The 15373-nt window shown below is 37.7% G+C and overlaps 2 protein-coding genes across 13 annotated transcripts in view; one reads left to right on the top strand and one right to left on the bottom strand.

Annotated features, from left to right (window-relative positions):
* The window catches only part of dnah9l (dynein, axonemal, heavy polypeptide 9 like), a 46709-nt gene extending 35192 nt beyond the window's left edge, over window positions 1–11517 (top strand). Inside the window, 18 exon segments of the mRNA XM_051897830.1 lie at window positions 168–290; window positions 436–640; window positions 724–888; window positions 2201–2341; window positions 2655–2825; window positions 2949–3071; window positions 3160–3353; window positions 4800–4948; window positions 5089–5216; window positions 5296–5523; window positions 5829–6020; window positions 6228–6347; window positions 8305–8547; window positions 8631–8813; window positions 8959–9074; window positions 9369–9481; window positions 10747–10887; window positions 11001–11517. Of these exon segments, the coding sequence (XP_051753790.1) occupies window positions 168–290; window positions 436–640; window positions 724–888; window positions 2201–2341; window positions 2655–2825; window positions 2949–3071; window positions 3160–3353; window positions 4800–4948; window positions 5089–5216; window positions 5296–5523; window positions 5829–6020; window positions 6228–6347; window positions 8305–8547; window positions 8631–8813; window positions 8959–9074; window positions 9369–9481; window positions 10747–10887; window positions 11001–11248 (2983 nt within the window). The 3' untranslated portion in view covers window positions 11249–11517.
* A 3050-nt stretch (window positions 11518–14567) lies between these two features.
* Window positions 14568–15373, bottom strand: part of kcnh7 (potassium channel, voltage gated eag related subfamily H, member 7) — a 55079-nt gene continuing 54273 nt past the window's right edge. For all 12 annotated transcript variants that reach the window (XM_051897879.1, XM_051897869.1, XM_051897870.1 and 9 more), the window contains one exon: window positions 14568–15302. In XM_051897879.1, coding sequence (XP_051753839.1) covers window positions 15027–15302 — 276 coding nt within the window. In that variant the 3' untranslated portion in view covers window positions 14568–15026. The remainder of the gene's footprint in view (window positions 15303–15373) is intronic.

Below are 15373 nucleotides of genomic sequence, written 5' to 3'. Positions count from 1 at the left end.
CTCTTTAATCCTGATGGATAAAATCAAAGCCTGTCCAACATTATCTCCACATAAATAATTTTTCACTTAAAAATGCAAGTAAATGCATTGCTAATGCCATTTCATGTTGTCTTAGTGTTGTCATTTATTTTAGAAACTCAATTTCTTCTGTGTCGGTGTTGCCACAGGTATGTGGATGTGATTGAACAGGCTGTGGTCTCAGGAGAGCCTGTATTGATTGAGAATCTGGAGGAGACAATTGAACCAGTTATTGATCCACTGCTGGGCCGACACACCATCAAGAAGGGCAGGTAGATCATCACAACACAGCAACACACAGCATTCCACAAAATATACTACAAAAACACTTAAAAAAAAGTATCAATATAGCGAAAATATAGCAATATAACAAACATTTATCTTAGCCTCATTATGCCTCTCTTCTCCCCTCTGCAGATGTATTAAAGTGGGGGATAAGGAATGTTATTTCCATCCTGACTTCCGTCTGATTCTGCACACTAAGCTGGCAAACCCTCACTATAAACCTGAGATCCAGGCCCAGACCACCCTCATCAACTTTACTGTCACACGGGACGGGCTCGAGGACCAGCTGCTCGCGGAGGTGGTCAGCCTGGAGAGACCAGACCTCGAACATCTGAAGGTGTGTGTGTGTGTGAGACCTGAACACGCTTTTGAGTGAAGTGTTACTGATAGCTGTCTGTGTGTATTTGTGTGTGTCTGCAGTCAGAGCTGACTAAACAGCAGAACACATTTAAAATCGAGTTAAAGCAGCTTGAGGATGAGTTATTGACACGTCTCTCCGCGGCTGAGAATAACTTCCTGGGAGACAACGTTCTGGTTGAGAAACTCGAGAGCACTAAACACACAGCTGCTGAGATTGAGATGAAGGTTTGTATATTTTCAACCATTTTTCCTGGAAAACCAAATATGTGGAAATCAATGTCAAAGATTTTTCCTTCTTCCAACATTTCTTACATCCACATTTCTCACTGACCCACATTAGCTCTGTTCCAACCCAAGTGAGCTGTCTCGCTACTGTAGGCATGTGCCTTGTAACGGATCCTTAAGATCCAAGTAGGATCAGATGGAATCTGCTGACATTTTGTCATTTCTGCCCTGGTTTTGTCAATTTTGTTTCTTTTATTCAGGTAGGACGTATTAAAGGCACAATATGTAAGATTTTTGGATTAAAATATTCAAAAACCACTAGAACAGTGTTATATATTTTGTTGACTTGTGTGCTTGCATTATCCCAAATGTTTCCAAGAATGTTTAAATCCAGAGAAATAAGCATTTTTAACCACGACACCTATCAGTGACGTCATACCTGCATTACTCTCGTTTTCTGGTTTTATTTTGTAGAAACCATGGAAACACCAAAGACGCTTTAATATATTATATGTTTTATTAGACAAGGGAACAACTGTTTGGATACATTTATAGACAAAAAACTATTATTGTTATATAGCTCAACACGTCTAGTCTTATTGTTTAAATCTCCTTTCTTGATTTTCCGTGACTACATGTTTTCACCATGCCTCAGAGAAAAACAATATTTTGTCAAGTAGCTATCATAGCATAATCAGATGCAGCTTTATTTTTAGTAACAGTAATACAGCATTTTAATTTTCAACACACTGAAATGTATCTAATACGATAAACAGCGCTGTTTTACCCCACATACGCTTGACCGGAAGAAGCGGAAGCGGCGACTGTGGCATAATAAAAGTTACTTTGCTCTCGAGCCGTGTGTCGCGCTCGTCTCTCATTAGCAATCGCTCCAGTGGCCTCGTTCAGCTCCCACAGCACTCACCCTGCTGAACTACACACTTGATGTTCTAGCTAAAAGAATAATCAAATTAGCCAATATCCAAAATAAACATGATGTTTATTTATGTGTAATGTGGAGAACTTTGTGAGTAATAGACATATCAGTTCTGTGATATTTGAGTTCTGTGGTCACAGATTAGCCCAAACAAAGTATTGTATAATGTAGCATAATTTTGAACAGTCTTCATTGTTGGGAGCGTTGATAGGCGCTCTGAGCTTCGGGACAGAGCTATTATTGTTGGTTTTTAACCACATTCCCTAGAACATTAGACAAGCCAGAAATTTAGAGTTTTCTTTTCTCTTTCTCACACTCTTTTTAGTTGGCATTTGTTGTTTCTTCTCGGTCTGATTCAGCTTTTGTGTTGTGTAGGTGTTGGAGGCGAAGGTTAATGAGGTGAAGATTAACGAGGCTCGTGAACACTACCGGGCCGTGGCTGTCAGAGCATCCCTCCTCTACTTCATCATCAATGACCTTAACAAGATCAACCCCATGTACCAGTTCTCCCTCAAGGTGTGGCCTTGTTTGTGTGTGCATTCTGTAGGACAGGTGTTCAGGTCTTCCTGGAAATATTTAAAGCTGAGGTGTGTAATTTGTGCGCCATTATCGTCACCACAAAGTCCCTCTCCCAACTCAACTTGGCTGATATAGTGTTTGTGATGTTCAAAACAAAAACAAAAAAAACACTACAGAATCAGTCTCACACTTTTCAGGGAAATCACTTCATTTTATTGTTTCATTAATTCCATAGACTTTGCTTTTGTGTGTGTGTGTGTGTGTGTGTGTGTGTGTGTGTGTGTGTGTGTGTGTTATCTTTGTTCTGCAGGCATTTAACGTTGTGTTCCATAAGGCAGTGCAGAACGCAGATGCCTCTTCAGATGTAAAGACCCGTGTAAACATGCTGATAGATTGTATCACCTTCTCTACATTTAATTACATCAACAGAGGCTTGTTTGAGAGAGACAAGCTCACCTTCGCAGCACAGCTTACATTTCAGGTAACAGACAAACACTTACTGTCATTATACACTCTTAACGGTCTGGGTAAAACACACACATTATAATGGATGGGTGTGTTTTTTTTGTTCTGACATACTTTTTGTGGTGTTTGTGTGTATCAGTTGTTGTTAATGAGTAAAGAGGTGGATCCTCGGGAGCTGGACTTCTTGCTGCGCTTCAACATTGACCATAGTTATGTCAGCCCAGTCGACTTCCTTTCCAACACCGCCTGGAGTGCTGTTAAAGTAAGCACAAACTTAGAAACACTCACACGAACACCTGCTCAAGGAGGTGTCAGTTATCACCTGCAACACTCCTGCTGTCTTCCTGCAGACAATGAGCTTCACCGATGAGTTCCGTGGTCTGGACCGGGACATCGAGGGTTCCCCCAAACGCTGGAAGAAAGTGGTGGAGTCGGAGTGTCCAGAGAAAGAGAAACTCCCTCAAGAATGGAAAAGCAAGAGTTCGCTCCAGAAACTCATCCTTATGAGGGCTCTCCGGCCCGACCGGATGACATACGCTGTCCGGTAAGTCTATGAGATGTAGTATGTGTTTAATAAAGACAGAATGAAACATTGTAGGGAAACAGATTAAAGGGATAGTTCACCCAAAAATTAAAACGTTGTTTAAAGCCCATTAGACTTGCGCTCGTCTTCGGAACACAAATGGAGGTAAATATTCTCTTTTTGTCCATCCATTGAAAGTCCACACAACTGAAACTTTCACACATTATAAATTAAATGGTTAAAATAATCCATATGAATCAAGCATGTTTGAGCATTCGTTTACCGTATTTTATGAGCTCTATGTTTAAATGTGAATAAAAGCCTAAATTAAATCTGTTCATCGTATAAAGCAGTCGTGTCTCTTCAGAACACCTGGATTAATATGGACTATGGATTACTTTTACAATGTCTTTATGTACTTTTTGAAGCTTCAAAATGTTGGTTGCGTGGACTTTGAATAGATGGACAAAAAGGAAAAGAGAGAATATTAAAAATATCTTCATTTATATTTCTGAAGATGAGCAAAATGTGTTTGGAATGACATGAGGGTCAATAAATGATGACAGAATTTCATTTTTGCATGGACTAACCTGTTAATAATCACACTAAATAATGATTTAATGTCCTCCTGAGACCCAAGCGTAGACTTTTGTAAATTTCTCTGACATTGTACGTGTCACAGTATGGATGTCCTGTAAAGAGCAGATTCAGGGCTTTTCAGAGATACCAAATGTTTGGAGGTTTCACCATAACAACTCCCTCTCCTTGGTCTTTAAAAATGAATTAGCACTCTCATGGGAATATGATATTTTGTAATTATCATTTAAATCTGATTAATTTTCAAATTGTTTATCATAAATCATCTCAGGAAATTGTTATGGGGCTTCAAATCAGAATATGACTTTCTGTTATGAAACAGGACATTGATTTCATACGTCCACTGTAGTGGACACCAGGAGTTAAAGCATGTAAATCAGGCATTTTGGGAGACACAACAAGTGAATAGGGAAAGAAATTATATATCAATATACCTATGAAATATTAGATATTCTTATGAAAATGTTGCCAATTATTACGCTTCTTTAATTACATGTTGCCCCAAAAACACATTAATATGCAAATTAGATACAATGTATTAATGCATTGTATTGAATGAGACTACTTTTCATGCCTTATGTTTTGAGTCCTGATGTCCACTACAGTGGACATAGCATAACATGAATAGAATATCTTTTTTCAAAACTTTTTTTACATTTGTTTCTTATGCTCCAAACAATGTAATGACAATAAAAAAAAACTAAATTCACAAAACGTTTTTCTCCCTGGATCTCAGGAGGATATCTAAAAATGCATTAAGGGTTCTGTGAGGGTTAGGTTTAGGGGTGGAGTTAGGATAAGCTTAGTATAAAGTCAATGGAAAATCCCCTTTACAAATACAAAAACAAACGTGCCTGTGTGTGTGTGTAGGAACTTTGTGGAAGAGAAACTAGGTGTGCAGTACACTGAGAGCAGGAAGATGGAGTTTGCACGTTCATTCAAAGAGTGCGGTCCTGCTTCCCCTGTTTTCTTCATTCTGTCCCCTGGAGTGGACCCCCTAAAAGATGTTGAGTCCCTGGGTAAAAATTCATACCGGCTCTTCTTTTATCTCATGCATAACCCAGTAAAACTGTAGACCACCATTTCAGAAAAACTAATGTGTGGACTGACATTGTGAAGAACGGCTGTGTGTATTTCTGTGCATGTTATGTGTGTTTAGGGAAGAAGCTGGGTTTCACTATAGATCTGGGGAAGCTCCATAATGTGTCTCTGGGACAGGGCCAGGAATCTGTGGCTGAACTTGCCATGGAAAAGGCCTCTAGAGAAGGCCACTGGGTCATTTTACAGGTGTTCCTTTGTGTATGTTATCTGTATATTTCGGTTGTGTTATGCATATATCTTATGCAAATGCATGCATTTCTTCAAGAACATTCACCTGGTGGCAAAGTGGCTGGGAAGTCTAGAGAAGCTTCTCGAATGTTGCTGTGAGAACAGTCACCAAGACTACAGAGTGTTCATGAGTGCAGAACCCTCTCCCACCCCACAGGAACACATCATTCCACAGGGAATTCTGGAAAATTCCATCAAAATCACTAATGAGCCACCCACAGGCATGCTGGCCAACCTACATGCTGCTCTGGACAACTTTGATCAGGTAAACAACATGAATAAACGTCTCAGGATGACATTTCTTCACTTGTTTGTTTTTATCATGCTGTGCTGGTGGCTCCACCCACAGTGAAATGCTATTGGTCTAAAATCCTGCTTAAATAGCATCAAATATGTTCTGATAGGCTGTGACGAACAAAGGAACACAATTTTGTAAGGCTTCAGACTTGTCTAGGATGAGCTGTAACACAGAAATCTTTGCTTATGTGTATGATTAAGTCAAATGAGAACATTGAATTAGAGGAACTCTTCTGATTACATGCAAATTTGTTTGTGTGTGTCCATGTGCAGGACATTCTGGACCAGTGTTCCCGTGAGCAGGAGTTTAAGACCATCCTGTTCTCTCTGTGTTATTTCCACGCTTGTGTGGCTGAAAGGAGGAAATTTGGGCCACAGGGCTGGAACAGAAAGTACCCTTTTAACACAGGGGATCTCACCATATCAGTGAATGTGCTCTATAACTACCTAGAAGCCAACTCACAGGTGTGTAATTAACTGTTAATTAACAGAAAACCAAATCCTCCATTCAAATCTCAAGAGGTTTCACTATATTGTGATCCATCTGATTTAATCAAAATGCAATCTTAATGTATTGATTCAATGTATTGGTAACTGATATAAACATGGAAACATGTTTATTCTACTAATATGGTGAGAGAGTGTGTATGTTAGCAAACTTGTGTTGCCCAGGTACCATGGGAAGACCTTCGTTACCTGTTTGGTGAGATCATGTATGGAGGTCACATTACTGATGACTGGGACAGGAGACTGTGCAGAACTTACCTGGAAGAGTACATGCAACCTAATCAGGTGCCAACACCAACACACGCTGAATAACTGCACAAACACTCTACAAAGAGTACCAACACTGTAGTAAAATACAAGTCAGCATGGTAATATTGTATTTGATTGATCAGTCCATATTGGATATTTATCAGCTGATGTGGGATATTTAGTTGTGAACTTTATCCACTTAATTTAAGATTTAGATTAAATTAGTGCTAGGTAACAAAAATATCAATAAATGGCACTATATATTATGACAGAGAATCATCATTTAGGTTTGTGTGTTGGTGTACATTTACAAAAGATTGTTTATCTATCATTTATAATGCACATAATAATGTTGTGATGCTTCAATCCACTTCTAGCATTTAAAATGACAGATTTTAGTTTTTAGTGGCAATGGACTATATATTGATACCATATAATTATTGGCCATTATCAATTTTTTTGTATTTTTATTAATGTATCTGTATTTTTCCAAATTGAATATAATAATTACACATGAATAAATGTTCATTTGCCATATTTTTACATTTAGGTTACTTTAACTGTTGTCTAATGCTGACTTAACATGAATCTTTAAAAACACTGTTAATTCAACACTGTTAAATGTACATTTAAGCAAACCTCAAAATGAATATCCATTTTTTTTTTCAGACTGTACATTACAAATTCACTTTTAGCATTTAAAATGATTGATTTCATTTTTTAGTATTGTGTTTTAAATTTATTAAGACAAAATTGTATTGAATTGGCAACACTTTACAATAAAGTCCCATTAGTTGACATTAGTTTGCATTAACTAATATTAAGTAACATTTAGCAATACATTTGTTACAGTATTTATGAATCTTTGTTAATTTACACTCTATGATATTATTGCATCCTGTTAACATGAGTTAATAAAACTACAACTGTTCATTGTTAGTCCATGTCAGCTTAGGTCCATTAAATAATATGGTAACACTTTACAATAAAGTTCATTAGTTAACTACATTAGTTAACATGAACTAATAATGAACTGCACTTCTACAGCATTTATTAATCTGTTAATGTTAATTTCAATATTTACTAATCCATTATTAAAATCATGTTAACATTAGTTAATGCACTGTGAACTAACATGAACAAACAATGAACAACTGTATTTTCATTAACTAACGTTTATGAAGATTGTTAAATACAGTAACAAATGTATTGCTCATGGTTAGTTCATGTTAGTTAATACATTATTTAATGTTAACAAATGAACCTTATTGTAAAGTGTTACCAATAATATTAATAACTTTTGATTTTAATAACGTATTAGTAAATGTTGAAATTAACATCAACTATGATTAATACATGCTTTAGAAGTATTTTTCAGTGTTAGCTCATGTTAAAGGCATAATATGTAAGATTTTTGGATTAAAATATTCAAAAACCACTAGAACAGTGTTATATATTTTGTTGACTTGTGTACTTGCATTATCCCAAATGTTTCCAAGAATGTTTAAATCCAGAGAAATAAGCAACGAGAGTATATTGCTCCAGCAGCCTCACTCCAAACGGTGTTCGGCCACACCCTGCTTCATACTACAGTAATGTTAATACATTTTTAATACATTAGCTCATCCATGAATATGATTTCTGCCCGAGTCCCATCGATTCTTTTACACCGGCTGTAGATGTGAAGACAACACCTCCCATAATTCCACAAAGTCAAAGCATCATCAAGCTATGCCTTTGTTTTAAATAAGCGACCTCTAGTGGCGAAAATTACATATTGTGCCTTTAACTAATGCTAACAAATGGAACCTTATTGTAAAGTATTACTATTGAATTTTATTATCTTCCATTTATTGGCCAAAACATGAAAATATTTATCTGTATTATATAATTTGATTTTCAATATTGGTTGATCCCCATTTATTTAGGCTCATGATAAAAAAAATTAATCTCAAACACACAAACTAACACTTTTTCTCCATTGTCCTTACAGTTTGACAGGAAGTTGTCACTGGCTCCAGGATTGGTTGTGCCTTCTAACTTGGATTACCAAGGCTATCATGCGTACATAGATGAGATGCTGCCCCACGAAAGCCCAGTGCATTATGGGCTTCATCCAAACGCTGAGATTGAGTTTCTTACAGTGATGTCAGACAGCCTCTTCCACACTCTTTTGGAGCTGCAGTACAGAGACTCCAACATGGGTGAAGGAGCCTCACAGACCACTGAAGAGAAGGTCTGTTTCTGAGCTGCTGAAAGGGTGCAGATCATTGGTTGCGGTTTAGCTTTGTACAAAGATTTAAGCCATTGCTGTTTCAGGTGAAGACAATCTTGGATGACATCCTGGAGAAACTGCCAGAAGAGTACAACATGTCTGACATCACGTCCAAAACAGCCGAACGCTCGCCCTACATTCTGGTGTGTTTCCAGGAGTGTGAGCGTATGAACGTGCTCCTCAATGAAATAAGACGCTCACTCAAAGAGCTGGACCTGGGGCTGAAGGTGTGCTGTTATTGGAATTTTTCTGTTCCAGTTTATTATCGATTGTACTGTGGTAGCATTGATTTCAGATTTATGAACTCTGCTTGTTTGCGAGGCCAGGCTTTTGACTATTAACATAAACTTGTTTGCTTATTTTCTCTGGCAGGGAGAGCTGGCAATTTCATCAGAGATGGAGCAGATACAGACAGCTTTGTTTTTTGATAATGTTCCCGATACCTGGACCAGACTGGCCTACCCCTCTATATACAGCCTCGGACAGTGGTAAGCAGTGCTCATTATATTTTCTGTTTTCATTTAAATTTTAGTTAAAGTTTTAGTAAATTTGTTGTGTGTTTTTGTATTTTTTTTAGTTTATTTAGTTTTCATTATTTTAGTACCTCAACTTAAACTGAACGGAAATGAGAAATGTTGTCTTGGCTGGATATTATGAGAGCTTATATTGTATTGTAGGTATTATGTAGATATTATACTCACTAAGTTTTGGAAGTATATAACAGCTGCACTGTTTTATGATCTCAATATGTGTATGTGATATCTGTGTGTGTGTCCAATCAGGTATAATGACGTGTTACTGCGCTGTAGAGAGTTAGATACCTGGACTCATGATCTCTCTCTGCCTAGTGTGGTCTGGATCTCTGGTTTATTTAACCCTCAGTCTTTTCTAACAGGTGCAGTAACACACACACACACACACACACACACACACACACAATAAATAAATAAAAAAAATTAATTGTAAATATACACTAACATTCAAAAGTTTGGGGTTGGTGTGATTTTTATTTTTATGATTGGTCTCTTCTGATCATTAAGGCTACATTTCTTTGATCAAAAGTAAAAAGAGTTATATTGTGAATTATATTGTTATTTTCTTATTGTTATTATATAAAATGTATTTTTGTGATGGCAAAGTAAGCAGTAAGAAATGACTAGAAATTCAGAAATTATTCTAAAAAGCTGATTTGGTGCTCAAGTATCATTTCTTATTTTTATCAATGTTGAAAACAGTTGTGCTGCTTAATGTTTTTGTGGAAACTGTGATTCTTTAAATACACAGTTCAAAAGAACAGCATTTATTTAAAGTCCCCCTGTAGTCAATTGTATCCCTTAAAACTCATCTTTGTACACTAAAGTGACATATTTAAAAAAAATTCCTGTGGAAAAAAAAAAAATTCTTCATGCCTTAAAAAAGCCTGAATGTAACTCTACACCCATGCTTCATTTAGTATACGTGGATCTATGAATATGTTAATTAGCCCCGCCTCCACTCACTCGCACCAACTCAGAGATCCACTCGGTCAACTTACTGAGGTAAACGCTGCACAAAGGTATCGCTTTTTACAACGTCAGACACATAACAGTAATTAATATGATTAGGATGTGTTGTTAATGTTACACAAACCATGTTCCCGTTCACCATGTCAGAGTCAGACAGCTGCCTTCTAACAATCAGTATCCTTACAAACGCTTTGAACAACTCAGAACGTCAGTGGAGAAAGGCATATATTTCATCGTAGCATCATAATATACATCATACACCTGTTATATTGCTAAATCTACACAATTTTTCATATCAGCAGAAAAATATACCAGGATATATTCTCTTGAGACTCTCCTGCATTAACTATGACCAGAGCGGTCATAGTTAATGATATGCTAAAGCCCGCCGGCACGTTGACGTGATTGGTTATAAGGTAGTTTGTGACGTTATAGACACCAGTGATTTCAAATCGCGTTTTTGAGACTGTCTTTAGATCACTGCAGTTTTAAAGAGAAAATACTCAGCAATGGTGTTGACATGAATTTGAACATTAAAAACTTGATTTTCACCACAGGGGGACTTTAAAATAGAAATCTTGTGTCTTTACTGTCACTTTTGATCAATCTAATGCAACTTCTTCCAAACCCTCATCCCCCCTCCCTGTCTTTGTAGCTGTGATGCAGAGTTTGGCACGTAAGAACGAATGGCCGCTGGACAAGATGAATTTGACGGTGGATGTGACCAAGAAGTTCAAAGAGGAGTTTAACCAGCCGGCCAGAGAGGGAGCCTACATCTATGGCCTTTACATGGAGGGTCTGTATCATTTCCATCAGTCAGTCAGAATCCTCAGCCAATCAAAATGCTCTTTTATATTATCTGAGCCATTTGGGTGCATTTGATTCTAAAGTCAGTGTTTGTGACTGCAGGTGCACGCTGGGATATTCAGGGTGGGACAATCGCAGAAGCACGCCTGAAGGAACTGACTCCCAGCATGCCTGTTATAGCGGTTCGAGCCATCCCGAATGATCGTCAGGAGACGCGCAATACCTATGAATGCCCCGTCTATAAAACCAAACTGCGTGCGAACACGTATATCTGGACCTTCAGCCTTAAGACCAGAGAGAGGCCATCAAAATGGGTTCTTGCAGGGGTCGCTCTGCTGCTTAGTGTGTGATGCTGAGAAACACTCATGTGTGACTGCAGGAACGGAAGTCTTGCTTTAAACAAGCAAAGTTTCATGGTAAAAACATCACCTGATCTTTCTTACTCTACAATGTGCATTAGTTTAAACAGTTTTGGCCTGATTTAAGCTATAGAGTTAAAAATCTATTATATTATTGTCATATTTCAGTGGTGATTTGACATACAGTTGCATGCAGACATCCAAAACTTGTGTAAACCTGGAAATAAAAGATTTTAGGATTTTGAAAAATGTGAAACAAAGATATGCTGTATAAGAATAAGAAATATTTAAAATACTGCATTATTTTTAGGACACATTAAATTAGGATGCCTTTTTGTAAATTAGAAAATAATGCAAAACAGGAGCAATTTACTAGTGGATCATATTTTTGGATCCGTTTTGGATGTTATTGACATTTAAATTTGGCAGTCGGTTTTGGCCTTTCCCCATTTCTGCCTATTATAAAGGAGCTGTACTGTCCCTGGAAAGTTACCAAGATGGCCACAGAGTGAAGACTCACGTCAGAAGGTATTTTGTGGATGGAGGTGCATAAAAAGTGTCTCATTTAGGTTTTCCACAGGTTCTTAGAGAAATAAAGTGCTTTTCCCATAAATAATCTGGTGCAACATTGTAAATTAAGCATTCTGTCCTTTATTAATTTACAGAGTTGTGCATTAACTCTTGTAATATTCACAATATACAGCATAAATATAATACATACCAATATACCCAAGGAAGAAAACATTCTAACCTGCTGTTATGTGTTGCATTGTATAAAATACAGTGTCAAACATTTAAAAAAAATGCATAAAAACAATTTTGTGAACAGCACTAGTTTTAAAAAGTGACACTGTACAAGATGTTTCAAAGAGTTTGTGCAAAAGATCGCAATAATATCGTATCCTTCTCTTGCGCTCTTCCCGCACTGGCACGTGTCCTGGCCTCGTCCCAGAAACACCCCTGCGGCAAACACACTCCGGCCAACTTACTAAAACACGAGACATGACTTGGACCATCTCACAGGAAACTGTTAGGTCAACACATGCCGTGATCACAGCGGTCACACGAGCCAGTGATGATGACGGCCAAACACATATCTGTGTGATGAGAGATGAGGATTTAGAGCCTCTTTCGCATACACTGATATGTCATGATGCTCCGCCTTCAGATTTCAGCCTACCAATCAGATTCATTCGTTCATGCAGAAGCTCTAAATCTGGTGACCCTATGAGTAAATTACTAAATTAAGACATGCATACATTTTTCTGCTCTTTTTTTTTTCTATTTTTGTTTTAGCTGACACTAGGAAGACAGTGTGTTTCAATGCATCTCATTAAATGTGGATTAAGTGATTAATTCTACTAACTAACTTTGGTTAAACATGCAGTCCTCTTACACATGAACTCACTGTCATGTTATACTGCCTGACTAAAAGTGTGCGTTTAATAGGTTCTGTTAACGTAGATCTATCTTCTGGAAGGCCAGGGATGACTGCTGCTACAAAAACTAGAGCTTTCTCCTGCAGATCACATTGTCCAGAAATATTTCTACAGATAAAAATTAAATTATAACACTGCTACAGCTTTAGAACATAAGAACCTTCTAAAATGAATCTGTAAACTGCATAAAGAAATGAGGACAAACGCATATATAACATAAAAGGGCTTTTTACAGGGCCAGTTTTAACCCTGGGTTAAGCAATTGTATTAGCACTGCCTTTAACCTTGGAAAATGAAGTGTTAACCTTGCTTTAAAGTGTTAGTTCTCCCAAAAATGAAAATTCTGTCATTAATTACTCACCCTCATGTCGTTCCACACCCGTAAGACCTTCGTTCATCTTCAGAACACAAATTAAGATATTTTTTATAAAATCTGATGGCTCAGTGAGGCCTGCATTGCCAGCACAACAATTAACAATTTCAATGCCCAGAAAGCTACTAAAGACGTATTTAAAACAGTCCATGTGACTACAGTGGTTCAACCTTAATGTTATGAAGCGTCGAGAATACTTTTTGTGCACAAAAAAACAAAATAACGACTTTATTCAACAATATCTAGTGATGGGCGATTTCAAAACACTGCTTCATGAAGCTTCGAAGCTTTACGAATCTTTTGTTTCGAATCAGTGGTTCAGAGCGTGAATCAAACAGCCAAAGTCACGACCCCCAGTGGTGAACCATTGAAATTTCAAAACACTTGTGACATAACGAAGCCTTGTTTACTGAAATCACGTGACTTTGGCAGTTTGATATGCGCTCCGAACCACTGATTCGAGACAAAAGATTCATAAAGCTTCGAAGCTTCATGAAGCAGTGTTTTTAAATTGCCCATCACTAGATATTAGTTTTTTTGGCGCACAAAAAGTATTCTCGTCGCTTCATAACATTAAGGTTGAACCACTGTAGTCACATGAACTGTTTTAAATACATCTTTAGTATTTTTCTGGGCATTGAAAGTGTTTGTCTTGCTGGCAATGCAGGCCTCACTGAGCCATCGGATTTTATCAAAAATATCTTAATTTGTGTTCCGAAGATGAACGAAGGTCTTACGGGTGTGGAACGACATGAGGGTGAGTAATTAATGACAGAATTTTCATTTTTGGGTGATCTAACCCTTTAAGAGTGCTAGAATCCAAAGGTTGTTTAGTTATTTAGAGTTGTTGAGTTGTTTAGCAACAGACAACCAATCATAAACTGCCTCAGTGCTTACCTCATTAAATATTCATAAGCCTTTCACAAATCTTAAACAGCAGCAGCAAATGGAGCGGACAACCTGAGCAGATCTATGTGGCGACATTTCCTCGGATGAACAAGCAGTTGTTAAAACAGTTTGTGAGCTGCAAGTATGAGCAGGTCAATAAAATTGATTGGAAATAAGATTTACCCAGGATTAAAAATTACCCTTTAAGTGTTAAAAACCCACAACTGTTTCTGGGGTGATGGATCGCTCATCTGTGGTTTGAATTACCAACCATGAGGGCCAATAAATGGTCACACTTACTTGGACCAACAAAGTTTTGTCAAATTCAATACTGAGACATGATACTGCAATACTGACAATGCTAAAATGTTTAGTTGGCTCTGAAGGGACAGTGTGTCATTGTGGAAATCTGATATGGGTAGAATAATGTGATGATGATGACAGTTTTCATGATGAGGCTTTGCTTTGCAGAGTTCAGTTCAAGTAAAGATTCTTCCTGAATACCAGGAAATTCATAGTTAAATACATATAAATCTCAAATATAATATAAGGACAAAAAACCGAGCTCATGTCACCACTTTACCAATGCAAGTGTTTTTTTTTTAAGAAACATGCAAAAAAATAAACAAACACTGCATTTTTTTGCCCTAGCATGCATCTTTCTTTCATTAACATGGTTGTATGTCCAGTACGTTATTTCCTGAACACCGCTCTATTTATATATTATTTACAAATATGAACAACCTTTAAACTGATTCGTGCTGCATTAATGCATCTGTTCACCTGCTTTTGTTTGACTACAACATTTTTGAAGGTAACTATAAGGGACATGGAAGGTTCTTTGCATATGACTCTTCGGTTTCATGTTCTCTACCCTGAGTCTAGCTGGAGCTGCGGTTGTTTTGAAGGGAGGAGGCTGAGTTTACTGTAGTTTGTTCTGTCTATGCATAGTTACATGAAAGCATACAGGAGTGATTCCTCTATGAGGAATATTAGAACTCAAACCTCATTATTAAACACTGCTCTTACTGTACTCTGCTTCATTACCATCAAAAACTTTGACCTTATGTTACTGCCCTGGAAGTCCAGGATCAGAGGAGGGCCTGTGGAGACCCGGCGTCAATCCGCCTCCGGGTGACGAATCTGGGAGAGACGCTTGTCTGGTTGACATTTGGAAAGATCTTGGCTGCTGTGACGCAGAAGGCTCATTTTCCAGTGGTTTCAGCTCCGCCTCCCACTCCGGGTCTGTCACCAACGGAGATGCCGTGCTGACATCAGAGGTCATCTCCATGGCAACGGCAGGCGTGGAGTCTTTGGCTTTGTAGGCGTTCTCTAGATCAGGACTCTGCAAAGAAGAAAACAGATTAAACATTTTTGCAGTTCAAATGTAGTATGCGAGTATTCTGCAGATTCAAT

The sequence above is a fragment of the Ctenopharyngodon idella genome, chromosome 6 (genome assembly GCF_019924925.1).
Source record: "Ctenopharyngodon idella isolate HZGC_01 chromosome 6, HZGC01, whole genome shotgun sequence".
Lineage (NCBI taxonomy): Eukaryota > Metazoa > Chordata > Actinopteri > Cypriniformes > Xenocyprididae > Ctenopharyngodon > Ctenopharyngodon idella.
The sequence above is the reverse complement of the archived record's forward strand: the minus strand, read 5'-3'. Positions and strand labels throughout refer to the sequence as shown.